Here is a 15065-nt window from a genome sequence, read left to right on the forward strand (position 1 = left end):
TCGGTGTTTTCTCGACTTCTCGAAAGCGTTTGATACGATAGACCATAATATTTTGCTTTATAAGTTAAGCCATTACGGCATTCGTGGGACAGCTCTAGATTGGTTTAAAGACTACCTTACTCATAGAAAGCAATATGTTTATTTAAATGGATATGAGTCTCTCTTGAAAACAACTTCTTGTGGTGTCCCTCAGGGTTCCCTACTTGGCCCGTTATTATTTATCTTGTACATAAACGACCTCCAAAATTCGTCCCAGATTCTGTCTTTCATAATAATTATGCTTTGCTGATGACACAAATTTATTTCTTTCACATCGTAACTCAAACACGCTTATACATATTATGTTAAACAATGAACTGAAACTTGTTCAGTCCTGGATTAACGCAAATAAGTTGTCACTAAATACTGATAAGACGCATTATATGCTGTTCAGCAATTCTCTGAACTCTGTTTCTGATTATGTTAAGATCAATGGTATCAATTTAAACCAGGTAGATAGTATCAAGTTTCTAGGACTTTATATTGATAGTGATCTATCCTGGAAAACCCATATTAACTATTTAAGTAAAATTTTGTCCAGAAACATTGGAATTTTAAACAAACTGAAATATAATATCCCCATATATACAAATTATATATTCAACGATGATTTCCCCTTACCTCAACTATGGAATTCTAGCATGGGGTAATTCGTCCAGATTTTTGCTTGATTCGCTTTTCCTTCTTCAAAAACGCGCCATCAGAATTATCAATAACGCCGGATATTTATCTCATACAAATGAATTTTTTCAAAAGAATAAAATTTTAAAATTGATTGATTTGTTTGATTACAACCTAGGTATTTTCATGTATACTGTAAATACACCACGAATGTTCTTCCTGGTGTTTTTCTTCACATGTTCAAAAGAAACTACTCAGTTCACAATTATCCCACCCGCCAACGGGACGCTTATCACCTTCCACGTACTCGCACAATTTTCGCGATGAAAACAATTATGTATGCGGGACCCGAAATATTGGAACGATCTCCCCCCTGAACTCAAAGGTTGTTTATCACTATCCTTCGAATGCAAATTAAGACAGTATTTATTGAATAATTACGCTACATCAGCTCATTGAAATTCTGTTTTGTGCTGTCCATGACTATCCGGCTACACTGTACTCCAGGTTGTTGTCATGTTAAACCAGACTTTAAGAGCCCAGCTGTTTGCGCCCTCAAATTCTGTCACTGTGTTATGTATATTTTTCCTTCTTTAAAGATAGCTGGGACGAGGAAACAGCTGGTATTTCACATTCTCATTGCACTGCAACTGGTTATTGAATGTCTTTTTTTTTCTGGATTTGCAGGTGCATGTGTTCCCTTCTTAATACACGCAATGTACACATTTCTAATACTGTCTAAACGGTATCATTGTTATTATATATTAAGTCATATTGTACTGCCAGAACGACAATGGTTCATCCACTTACAGCATGTGGCTTTTCCGACCCCTAACCTGCACTAGAGAAGAATTTGCTATATAACTGTATGATTGTACTTTTTTTTTTGTTTTTCTCTTCTCAGCGTTCCGATCATTGTTGTACCCGTGCTCCCCTTCTCAATCTTAAACTCGTTTTTAACTGGGACCTACGCTCAACAAGCTCGCTTTTAAGTAGGTTCCTTCATATTTCTTTAGCATTCATTCACAGATTCCAAACTTAACAGATCGACCACTATTATGTTTTATATATTTGCAATATTCTATGTATGTCATGTATTTCATTTAATTTTGTTATATTTGATGTAATTTTTCATCGAGAAATATGAAAATAAATTGAAATTGAAATTGAAATTAGTATGACATCTCCACGATTCTCTACAAATAATACGAAGAGCTTTTTTTTTTTTTCTGCAACAATAATATTCTTTCTAGATATGAGGAATAAGTGTTACCCCAGGCGAAGTCTATGAAGTCTTCTTTGTGGGAATCGATACTACTACACCTGTACTGTTCTTACAAGTGGGTGTACAATGACCCGCATAATTTAACTGGTTGGTACTTTTACACACCGCGAGCAGATTATAATTCTAAAAACCTTAATTCCTGAGTTTAAACCGCTCTTCACTATATAACAATTTCTGATTCGTACAGCTTGGCAAAAGCTGAGAAAAAAAAAAAGCTGAGTAAAAAGCCGAGAAAATAGAATTGTGTTTAAATCATATACTAAAAGATGAATGAAGGTGCAGCTTTTTTAGATGTGTGTTTGTTTTTTTTCTTGGACATTCTGCCATCCCACAGGGTTGAAAAGCTAGTTGGAGAATATCATTTTAGAAAAAAAGCAAATTACAGATGCAATAAGACGACGGAATAGCAAATCTGTTATAAATGACCAAAATGCATTGATGTGCTTTAAAGATTATGCTAGAGTATTTCAAACACCTAATTCTGAATAGAAAAATTCATACAGGCACTTATTCAAAATGTAAACTTGTAACATTTATACAATATTCTCAATAAATCTTCTCTGAATCAAGGACTTCATTATTTTAAACATAAAATCTTATACAGGATTACTGAGAATAATAAATTACTCTTTACTACGGACATCTCTGGCACAGACCACTGTACTGTTTTTTTTTTCCGAGTTCCATAAAAACAAATATATATTTGTTTCGGAATATGTTGCTATCAACAAAGGTTTACTTCTCATATAAAAAAAAAATACATGACGTGTTTACATTTTTTAAACATGAAATGAAGCAATGTGTTTTAAATGCAACTATAGCATATTCTGTGCCAGAAAAAAATAAAATATTATGTTCCTCATTTTTTCAATAAAGAAATGAAAAAGATGAAATAATGGCATATTAAAGCCTCTGGCTTCGTATCTCATATAATCGTATATCAGCTGCAATGTAAAATAAATCATATAGGATGTTACAGAAACTGTCATTTGTGTATGTTTTGACCGTGTATTATGTAGAATGGCTTTTTTACCTTATTTTTTGTTATTATTTGGATTAGATTCATTTCTGAGAAAGCATCGAATTTGCTCCCTGCCATTGAAGGCAAGCCTAATACATTGCATTTTATTGCGCCATCTGCCTGGTAAGCCCTATCCGAGGACCATTGTGAAGGAGGAGATAAAAACGACCCGCTAACAAATAAGGAAACAAAATATAAGCTACTACTTTCCATTTTTAGTGCATCCTTGGGGGGGGGGGGGTATTGATTACTTAATTATTTACCTCATATATGACCTGTGATTTTTAGATTATGACGTTTAACGGATTAGAGGTCTGCTTAAACAACCTATGTCATATAGCTCTTAATTATAAGTTATCTATCTCTCAAGTAGAGTATCTGTTGGAAATTTTTAGATATTCATGTCGCTAAATTATCTTCTACAACGGACTAACATAATCAAGTCCAAACAAAGAAGGTATAATAACAAATAAGCACAAACACAATTATGTAACAATACTATGATTCATTCCTTTCCACGAACCAATCTTTATTCACCAGTGTTCTTTCAAAAGAGTTCTACTGTAAAGTAAGATAAATGAATAATTGATGAGTTGGAATAAGTAGACTATCAGCACAATGTAAAGTCTATGATTGAAATCAGGCTAATTAAAAAGACGATACGGGCTTTCATTCGAGGGTTTCATATTTAAACATAAACTAATTTGCATAATTATAGATCATTTGATTCTGTGATACATCTAAGATAGATCGAATTGAGTTTCTTCTCTTCGAAATAATTAAGATTGTAGTTTATTCGGCTTTCAAAACGATCCACCTACCCTTGGATTTTCACGTCGGCTGTCACCAGTCGCTTGACTCCCAGAGGAAGGGCAGGTCGGAACCGCATCACTTCAGCTATAGCTGCTTGAGTGTACGGCATGTCGCGCCGATCACCGTAGGCAGGTGGTCTACCTGAACCTATGACTTCATCTATTTCAGAAGAAATCTTACAAAAGAGGAGCAACAATCTAGTAGTTTTTGTACGCAACATTTTTCCAATCAAGTATAAAAGTATTATGCACTGAGATACCTCATTGTCCTAATTACACCTGCATACCACAATGTCGTGGTGTGTTTAAACCCAGTGACATAAATGAGACTCGTACTGAAGAGGAAACTTTAAAACACAAGACTGAAGTTATCTCAAAGGACTAAGAAAACACAGTCCTGTAAAATTAATTATTGTAATAAATAATATGCTATTCTTTAATTTCCTTAAACCTTAAAGATTACAAGTCAGGAATTGTTCGGAGATTGCAACGACCTATATTCAACAGAACGCATTTTACCATTCAGTGTTGTATCCTCCAAAGAACCGTGCGTTTTCTACACGAAGTTACACTTTATTTACTCTGCAAATAGCTTTACATTTACGTTTAATTTCCATCCATTCCAGAGTAATAAAACTATTTTGTATGCTCATGTGTGAATGTCTTTGTGTGTGTGTGTGTGTGTGTGTGTGTGTGTGTGAGTGTTCTGTTAGAGTAACCCAGTACGCAGCTCGAGGTGAAAATAATGTAAGCACTCTGAACTGTTACTCAGCGTGTTCAGAGATGTATACTTAGCGTTTTTGGAAACATACCCTTTTTTTCAGACTGAGCTCCCATCTGGTGAATGGATATACCAAAAAAACGTGTGGAAATCCCCCTAAAGAGTGGATTACTTCTCAATAGGGAGACTACCTAGAAATCTTTTTGAGCATCACTATGTGTCATGCGTGCATGAATTCTTAACCCCTCGCGATTGCCTATAACAGTGAGACTTATGATGATAAATAGCTCTCTTAGTGCTTTCATCATGCTTTTTAAGATGGTTGTCATGGAGCCACGTCGACGGAGCTACCATCCTAAAGGAATAAAGGAAAGAAAAGGAGTGAAAAAACACTCGCATACCCGCTTCTGGACGTGCTGATGGGCAGCGATGTAGAGCAGAGACCATTTTAGGGTCGATGTGACGGTTTCCGCACCCGCCATCATCAGGTCAAAAATGGTCACATCTAGGCTGTCTGGATAGAGATGACCCTTCTCCAAAGAAGATCTCATTCGCTCCACCTCGGCCAGGAAGAGCGCGATGATGTCCTGACGACAATCGACATCGAGTTCATGTTTGTGTCGCGTTATCTCTTCGTTGAATATGGTCTGGAGATCGAGGAGACTCGGCCTGAGGCCTCGAAAGAAGGCTGACGGGAGGGAATTTAAGAAACCGCTGTCTTCCCTGAAAAGCAGATTCACTGCCTTGATAATCTTTTCATGGCGCGGATCGCTGTAGTCGTAGCGGTGCCCAAAGGTAATTGAACAAATGATATTCGAGACGGCACGGAAAAGTAGCATACCGGGGTCAAACTTGCTTCCGATCTTCATGATCTTGACGATGAATGCCTCAATGAGCGCCTTCGCTTCTTCTGTGATTCTATCTTCCATTGTATGCTTCCCCATACCCATTGTACGAAGAGATCGCATCATGAAGCGACGGTTATCCCGCCACACGTCCCCGACAGAAAAACCGACGCCACCTTGGGAGAGTAATTGAATGTTGTAGGGTCAATTACACTTAGCATGATGTGAGGAAATCTCATTGGCTATTACCAAAGTTATTCTTGCTTTGAGACATTAGCGTCAACATACCAAGCCATGAGTGCTTAATTGCGCACTATCATCAGCGTAGGCTTATGGGGCTAGCAAATAACGTATTCTTTTGAAGAGAATCTTATCATTTCATTGATTTTGCTACACGGCAACCTGGAAATTATTTGAATTAAACTCTGCTCCATTCTTGGAGTACACACCCTCCTACATCCGCCGTTGTGACACAAAATTGGTCATGTTTTCAGGTTTGCTGCTCCCCATCATTCAATGTTATCATGGTTATTGGTGTTTATTAGAAGGCAGTTTAATCTTAAAAGACATTTCAGCCAAATAAGAGCGTAATGAGGGAAACAGTTTAGTTCTTTTGTCATTGATGATGCATAATCCAATATGCATTTACACTATAACAAATTATCATTACAATACAAATAAATTTTATATCAAACACAGGATCAAAGGGAATGATATGACGTGTTATGACGCTATCTCTTAGACCTATTTGCCTAGATTAACTTTTGACAATCAATTAACATGAAACATCACGTCAATGAAGTGTGTTGTAAAGTTCCTCTGGTGAAATCAATGACGTATGCTGCTATCATACTTCATGTACTTCTTGTGCGGTTATCGTACTTTGATCATGCGTCATTTGTATTACTACAGTATTGTGTGGGGACATTGTGCAAAGTAAAATTTTGATAGATTCTTTGTTCTGCAAAAACGTGCAATCGGTAACGCAAGAAATGGGCAACCGTTAGTGACACACACGCACGTTCATTAATCAAAAAATATTCTTATAATGTCGATGATGGGTGATGTAGACTTTTCCTCATTGCTTTTATAAATTCATATATGAATATTATCTCACAAATTTTCTATATTATGTCCTTTATTGAAAATATAAGAATAACTAGACTCATGAATAAACTGTATGTTCCAAACTTAGATATTGCACTTTTGTTCAAGACATATTTCTTAAATACACGAGTCCAGTATAAGTCCCGACTTTCCCTATTTCCCACACTCTTTGTAGTTGTAAGCTTTCACCCCCCACCCCCCCCCCCCATTTCCCCCTTTCCCTCAGAGGAACACACATGATACAAGCATAGTCTTTTGAGTAGGTACCTCCACTTTTTTTTTTTCGCAGAGTGTATGTAGCAGTATAGAGTGTATGTTTCTTTCTTGTACTGATAATGTAGACATGAACAAGTTGTTATCCCTGTTTGGTTATGTATATTCTCAACGCCTCGCATGTCAAATTTGTCATAATTATTGTTTCTTGTACATTCTGTTGAAAAAATGAAAATAAAGTTTGAATTTGAATTTGAATAATAGAATGGCATGGCAGAATTGATAAAGCCATATATTTTCATTATTCAAAAGATGCTATACCTCTTTCTTGTACATAAACACGTATAAATTCTTTATTTTGATTTTACTGTAGGCCTAATATACCTCACTACACCTGCTTTTGTCTTCTTACATTTTTCCCTATTAGTTGTCTAGCTTTTGCGTTGCATTCTTAGTTTTACAATTGAAGCTCCGAATGTACACAACTAGCAATTCTTACACAATAGCTGAAACAGCAGTTACAGTTGTTTAAAACATTGTACTCAACATGTTGTGTGTCCTGTTTTGTAAATACTGATACCCAACACTGTGTAAAATTTATACAACTTGGGTTGTGTACGACTTTACATAACAATTGTGTGGTTCATAATAGTACACAGGGGTTGTGTTAAGTTGTGTAAGAATATTTTACACAACCGTTACACATCTAATTTACAGTGTATACTCACATTCTCTACAAATAATTTTTATCAGATGTCGATGCAAAATGAAATATTATGAAATGAAAATGAAATGAAAAATTCTCTGTAGAATAAAAAAATCGGTCGACGGAAAGTGAACAAAAAGAGGCGGGAAAATTCAACAGTCCCCTGAAGAGGAACAGTGTCACTCAGCGAAAAGACTTTGATAGACAGGTGGAAGTGGTTCTCCCTATGCATGCAGACACAGAAGTTATGATACAGCTGATGGACTATGCAGCAATATTCTTGTCGAATGACAGGGTCGGATGGAAAACGAAACAAACAAACAAACAAACAAACAAACAGACATCAAGGCACACATATGGAATTATTATCCCCATTGCCTGTATGTACATCGCAATGATAATCTTGAGCCGTCCTTTTTAAACAGCTTGCTGATTTGCATAAAATGTTCCCTAAAAATCGCGGCAGATATGTGAATTATAAATTGAGTGAAAATATAGGTCACCTTTATCGTATCTGAACACCTGTTCGAAGGCTGGAATGGGATTGCGGCCGGAGGTGCAGTCAGCTAAGTTGACGTAGGCTTCATTGACGAGTGCGCTGCTTGAAATAAGAACTACACCTTGCTTGCCCTGGTAGAAGAAAGCAATATCTCCATATCTAGAAAGAAAGGAAGAAGATAATGAGGGTGGAAAGCGACTTAATTTGTATTCTTAAGAAATCCAAACGCCCAGCACTAGTGGACCTTATTGTTGTGGGTAGGCAATCTGTGTGTACAAAACTCTGAAAGATTCATCACGCCCCATCTGAATGCATTCAATTTTGAAGGGTATACAACGTTCTTCTTTATTTTTCTGTACTATTCATATCATCTTTATAAGATTTATGCAAGCTTACTTCTTCGCGATATCAAGGATCGGCCTCAAACCTTGCTGAGACGGAAGCAAGGAGACAAAAATACTAAAGGGGTACGGAATCCTTTTTGGTCCTGGTGGAAGATTAGAAGTGAGGGGCTGCCAGTAGTTCCGGACGATCCACGTTAAAAACAGGATCACAGCCACGGAAGGAAACGCAGTCTGGAAGTCCACATAGTCGATCACGTCAAGGAGCTGGGCCATCATAGTTTCTCTAGATTATGGAAGAAACAAACAAGTCAAATGACGAGTACATTTAGCATGGGTCTAAGTCTCTTTTTTTTACGTTTCAGTACGTTATTTTAAATCTAAACGTATATCTTGTGATGTAGATTTTTATTACCCATAGGGTAATTGTCCAACCAATCCTTTGTCAGGCAAAAAAAAAAAAAAAAAAATATCAGCAACAAATGGCAGATGACCCTGCTCATCTAATGTGGGAAGAGAAATCCTACTTTCAATTTTGATGCGTCTGGAAAAACGTTGGAATAATCGCTTTCCTGGAGCGTAGACTCTTGCAGTGAGGTTTACACGAGATTGTTAATGATGACCAATATATATATATATATATATATATATATATATATATATATGAAGAGTTTGTTTACAAAAACCGATAAGTCCATTTTTGAAGATTTTGAGTTACGGTCTCTGTCATAAAGTACAAAATAATACCTTTTAAATGATATATTGGTCATGACATATAACGGTACATTTTTGAAGTTATGGTCAAAAGAAGCAAAAATTTCTTATTATTTTCTTTATTTTTCTTGACCTTTAATCGCAAATATCTCCATTTGGCAAATATGGACTTATCGGTTTTTGCAAAAAACTCTTCATGTATAGATATATAATATTATATATATATATATATATATATATATATATATATATATACATGTATTTCAGGACATTGAGTACATGTACTACCATGACACCCAAGGGGAATCCATGGTGAATGCTGGGTCGAAGGAAACCAACTTACCACGCAGAAAAGAAATATGATACAATACCTACTGTCCTTTGTGATGTGTCACAACTAACACGAAAAAGGAAGAAAACTTTGCAAGTAAAGTATTTTTTAGAGAAAATTAAATTGGCAAAGTTATCAAACTTATGTCACAAGTCAAATAAGAGGTCAAACAAAACAATAGGAGAAACTATTTTCTATTCCAAAAAGTTACATAGGAAGAGGAAGACAAAAAAGAAATCATCATAGCGATGGTCTTTAGAGAACTCATCCAGTTCGAGGACTAATGATTTTATTATTTTGTCTCTCATGGAGTTTCGACCTCGAGGCCTTCTGACCATCAAAAAATCATATGAGTACTATACGGACTGGCCCATTTGCGGAATGCCATCACCTGATGATGCATTTCAAAGACTCTTTTGCGAGCAAACACTTCATAATTATAATCGTATATAGTTATGAAGAGCTTGCTTCCAAAAGGCGCTAAATCCATTGAAAAAAAAAATGATGGATTTAGCGCCTTATGGAAGCAAGCTCTTAATATATATATATATATATATATATATATATGTATATATATATATATATATATATATATATATATATATATATATATTATACATGAAGAGTTTGTTTGCAAAAACCGATAAGTCCATATTTGTCAAATGGAGATATTTGCGATTAAAGGTCAAGAAAAATAAAGAGAATAATAAGAAAATGTTTGCTTCTTTTCACCATAACTTCAAAAATATACCTTTATATGTAGTGACCAATAAATTATTTAAAAGGTATTATTTTGTACTTTATGACAGAGACCGTACTTCAAAATCTTCAAAAATGGACTTATCGGTTTTTACAATAAACTCTTCATATATATATATATATATATATATATATATATATATATATATATATATATATATATATATATATATATATATATATATATATATATATTTATTATATATATGAAGGGTTTGTTTGCAAAAACCGATAAGTCCATTTTTGAAGATTTTGAAGTAAGATCTCTGTCATAAAGTACAAAATAATACCTTTTAAATGATATATTGGTTACTACATATAAAGCTATATTTTTGAAGATATGGTCAAAAGAAGCAAAAATTTTCTTATTATTCTCTTTATTTTTCTTGACCTTTAATCGCAAATATCTCCATTTGGCAAATATGGACTTATCGGTTTTTGCAAACAAACTCTTCATATATATATATATATATATATATACATATCTTTATAGTATTTTTTTGAAACAAGAAAGGGAAAACTGACTGGAAACAAATAAAAAAATAGTGAAAACTTTGAGCAAAGGGGTTTTCATCGGGATTCGAACCCGAGACCTCCGGATTACTAGACCGATGCTCTAGCGACTGAGCTATTGAACACTGTTGAAAGCCCTAGATCGGTGTTCGTCCCAATCCCATTTTCTTTGCTCAAAGTTTTCACTATATATATATATATATATATATATATATATATATATATATAATGGTATTATTATCCGCGTGTTGGAATAAGAGCATGAAGACGATGAAGACAAACAAGTTGACATAATGCATTAGAATCCAACTTCATTTATTTGTAAACCAAATTTTCGACCCTTGCACGGATCTTCCTCAGGGTAACAGTGAGGAAGATCCGTGCAAGGGTCGAAAATTTGGTTTAAAAACAATTCAATGCAAACAATTACTACGTATATAATTTATCCACCTTATGTTTAAATGTAAGAAAAGATACACTTTGCTTTACATCATCTGATAAATTATTCCATAATTTAGCGCCTCGATATGTTACACTACGTTTCTTAAAATTAGTTCTTGGGTGTGGTACATCTAGTTTCAATATTCCTTTTCTCAGTATGTAAGTAGTCGGCTTAAATGGAAATAAATTACATACAATTTGTGGCATAATCCTATTTACAATTTTATACATCACATACAATAACTGTTTATCACTTCTTTCAATAAATGTATCTATCTTTAACTTTGCATTTGTTTGTATCAAATCAAATAATGCTTCACTCGAAAATCTCCATTTTACATTCATAGAAACTTTCAATGCTCTATTTAATAATTTCTGAATTTTATCAATACGTATTTTCCCCGCGTTTCCCCAGATTATACTACAGTAATCAATCCTACTTTGAATAATAGTTTTATAGAAAATCAATGCCATTTGCTCTGTTATATAAGGTCGAATTCTTTTCAACAAATATAAAAGGGTTTGTAATTTTTTATACAATGAATCGATGTGATTTGTCCACTCTAAATATTGATCAATTTGCACACCCAGATAATTACAATTTGAAACACGAGTAATAACATTGTCCTTTATCTTAATACATGGTGGCTCCACAGAGTTGAGTTTCTTTCTTGACCCAATTAAAAGAAATTCACACTTTGTAGCATTAAGAGCGCGCTTATTTCCGGTTAACCATCTATGTATTCTCACCAATTCTTCATTTAAAACGCCCGTCAATCTCTTCACATCACTACACGAGTAGTGCAGGCAGGTGTCATCTGCATATAATGAAACCTTGCATTTCTTTACAGATAAAGGCAAATCGTTTATGTATAGAACAAAAAGTAAAGGGCCCAGATTTGACCCCTGTGGTATTCCACATGTGATTGTCCGTGGACTAGATTGTACACCGTTGATGATAGTGCATTGTGTGCGACTGGTAAGATAACTTCGGAACCATTCAACAACAACATCACTGATACCATACATACGTAATTTCTTTAAGAGGATACCATGCCAGGGGCGGATCTAGCTTTTTATAAAGGAGGGGGTTGGGGGGGGGGGGTATGCAAGGGAGCGTAGCGACCGAGCCCGAGCGAGCGGAGCGAGCGAGGGGGGAGCGAGCGAGGGGGGGGGGGGGAGGGTGTGGGAGGGGGGTGTCCCCCCTCCCACAGTAGGGAGAATTTTTGAAAATCTGTGTGTGAAAATGGCGTTTTCTTGCATCTAAAACACCACTATTTTTGGTATAGAGGTCATTGCCATAAATAGAAAAAAAATAAAATTACAAGTTAAAAAAAAAAGACAAGATAAAAAAAAATGGTCCCCGGATTTTTTTTTTTTTTTTTTTTTGGGGGGGGGGGGTTGCAACCCCCCCCCCCAACCCCCCCTCTAGATCCGCTTCTGCATGGTCTACTGTATCAAAAGCCTTCTTTTAATCCAAGGTTACTGTCCCAACAAAGTTGCCTTTGTCCATATTATCAAGCCAGTCTTCAGTGGTGGTAAGCAAGGCAGTCATGGTGGAATTGGTTGGCCTAAAGCCTGACTGGTGCTCACTAAGCAAATCATTCGTTTGCAGATATCCGTAGAGTTGATCAAATACTAACTTTTCTATAATTTTTGTGATAATCGATAATATTGATATAGGTCGGTAGTTACTCATATTAGTTTTCTCACCACCCTTGTGGACTGACGTAATACGCGATCGTTTCCACGACAACGGCACCTTACTTTGTTGTATTGACTGATTATGTCAACGGCTTAAAAACATAATCAGCTATTGATCTCAAAACGATAGCGGGAATATTGTCCAAACCAGTTGCTCTATCAACAGATAGACTATTCAAACTGCTCAAAACATCTTTCTCATCTATCTTTTTTAACCTAAAATCATTTCCGTTATCAACGATTCCAGGGTCATTGCTCCCATCTTCATCATTGACTTCAATGCTCTCTTGAATAACCTTTCCAATGTTTGTGAAGTGCTTATTGAAGCTATCTGCTATCTCAACTTTATCATAAATGTCCCTGTTTTCATTTGCATTACACGTTATTCTTTCAGCCCGCGGTTTACGAGGTAAAACATAACTCAATGATTTCCATACGTCACCAGACAGTCAGGCACAGGCGCAGAAAACTGCGCCTCCCGCCAGGCGCAGAAAACTGCTACTTTGGGGTTATCCGCCCGAGCGCCGAGCAAGTGTGCCCCCTACAATCGATTCTCGTAGTTTCCGCGAACAGTCGGTTCCACTGATATCGTCTGTACCAGGCGCCCGTTACTGCTTTTTACTGATTTGCAGTGCACTAAGTACTGTATGCAAGACAAATTGCCAAAACACGATAGTATGTATGTGTATACTGCACTGTATCACCATAATTATATCGAAATACAGCATGCATCAGGCACATCCAAAGCCACACGCTCTCACCAACAAACACCATGCGCTATATAGGTCTCTCCACACTGACCATAGCTCATTTATACATCAAGAAATAGGCTAGTGAGATTGAGAATGAAGTAGGAGTCATTGGGATTACCTTGCTGTTACGAAGTTACGCTGTTCTGCTTCCTTTGCAGAATCATCTGCAATTAACTCTGATAACTCATGTTTAACTATATGTGCTCTCTTCTGTCTCTCTGGAATCTAATCTAAAACTGCAATACCTATCGCATAGCCCCTGCCTCTGTGCTTTGCCCATGGTCAGTTCAAGACCAGGGAGGTACGCGGTAGGCCCCACAGAGAGCCTGGCCGCACTTTCACAACACTTTCGTTGTTTTAAACTGCTGCCCTATGTTTACTCAACAGAGATAAGAACCCAGCCTGCCGGGGAGAGTACCACAGAGAAGAGAGAGGGGGAAAGAGATGATGCGTTGAGAGATGGAAGTTGGCTGTGCTGGGGGAGAGAAAGGGAAAATAGGCCAAGAGAGGAGATGAGAGAGGAGAAGGGAGAGAGGTAGAGAAAAGGAGAGAGGAAGGTCTGATAGGCAGGAGTACATTTCTGTTACACTATCCAACGCCTGTTGCACAAGGCTAAAAAGAGGGCAAACCGGTGGTCATTCAAAAAACATTTACCTAATTATGTATTCCGACCAGAATTACGCCAGATGTCAAGGTTTTATTCCCCTAAAAATTATTATTATGCAAGATTAGGTATTTGGCTTACTACAGAGGAAATATCAGAAAAGTGTCAAGGTTAGAATTTTCGTACGAAATTAATATCGATTAGGTGTATTCATCACCTAAATTTTCTCCATGCCTTTTACACTACGAGCATCGCGTGGCATGATGGGTATTGTCATTATAATATTCATGATAGCAGAAATCGGCGCTTTTCGACAGGCGCAGTTTTCTGCGCCTGTGCCTGACTGCCAGAGGTACCACAACTATTTTCAACACAGCTAGCAATATACTCTTTCTTTGCTTTCCGAATTTCATATGTTACTTTATTTCGCAGCAGCTTATACTTATTCCAGTCATCAGACAGACCTGATTTCTTTGCTACACACTTTTGTACATTTCTTAGTCTGATTAATTCGAGGACCTGCTCAGTGATCCAAGGTGATTCTTTTTTCTTTATTCGTTTTTTCCTTAATGGGGCATGTTTGTCTATAATACCAGTTATCACCTCTTCAAACTTATTGTACAATATCTCCACATCAGTTTCTGTCATCATATCATCCCATGCTACAGACGATATCTTTTTTCAACAATTCAAAATCAACTTTCTTTAAATTTCGAGAAACCTTTTACAAATGTCGAGCATCTTTCTGAGTGCGTCTTTTCCCAAAGGAACAATACACAAGATAATGATCACTTAAAGTTAGTGGCAATACATCCACCATACCTATTTTTTCTGCTGCATTAGTCATGATGAGATCAATTGTGGAAGATGAAGTAGCTGTATCCCTCGTTGCAGAATTCACTAACTGTTCATAACCATAACATTCAATTACTTCAAACAACCTTTTAGTTTGCCACGATCTTTTCTCAGAAATTGTATTACAATTCATGTCCCCAAGAAGTATACGTTCATAATCTAAATCTTCTATCGTCTGAAGT

The 15065-nt window shown here is 36.2% G+C and overlaps 1 protein-coding gene across 1 annotated transcript in view; it reads right to left on the reverse strand.

Moving 5' to 3' along the window:
* Positions 1 to 15065, reverse strand: part of LOC140232216 (cytochrome P450 2F3-like) — a 46157-nt gene that overhangs the window by 25857 nt on the left and 5235 nt on the right. The window contains exons 2-5 of the mRNA XM_072312352.1: positions 8266 to 8496; positions 7874 to 8028; positions 4901 to 5520; positions 3788 to 3954 (exon numbers count right to left, since the gene is read on the reverse strand). Of these exons, the coding sequence (XP_072168453.1) occupies positions 3788 to 3954; positions 4901 to 5520; positions 7874 to 8028; positions 8266 to 8489 (1166 nt within the window). The 5' untranslated portion in view covers positions 8490 to 8496. The remainder of the gene's footprint in view (positions 1 to 3787; positions 3955 to 4900; positions 5521 to 7873; positions 8029 to 8265; positions 8497 to 15065) is intronic.

Source organism: Diadema setosum, chromosome 8 (genome assembly GCF_964275005.1).
Source record: "Diadema setosum chromosome 8, eeDiaSeto1, whole genome shotgun sequence".
NCBI classification, from domain to species: domain Eukaryota; kingdom Metazoa; phylum Echinodermata; class Echinoidea; order Diadematoida; family Diadematidae; genus Diadema; species Diadema setosum.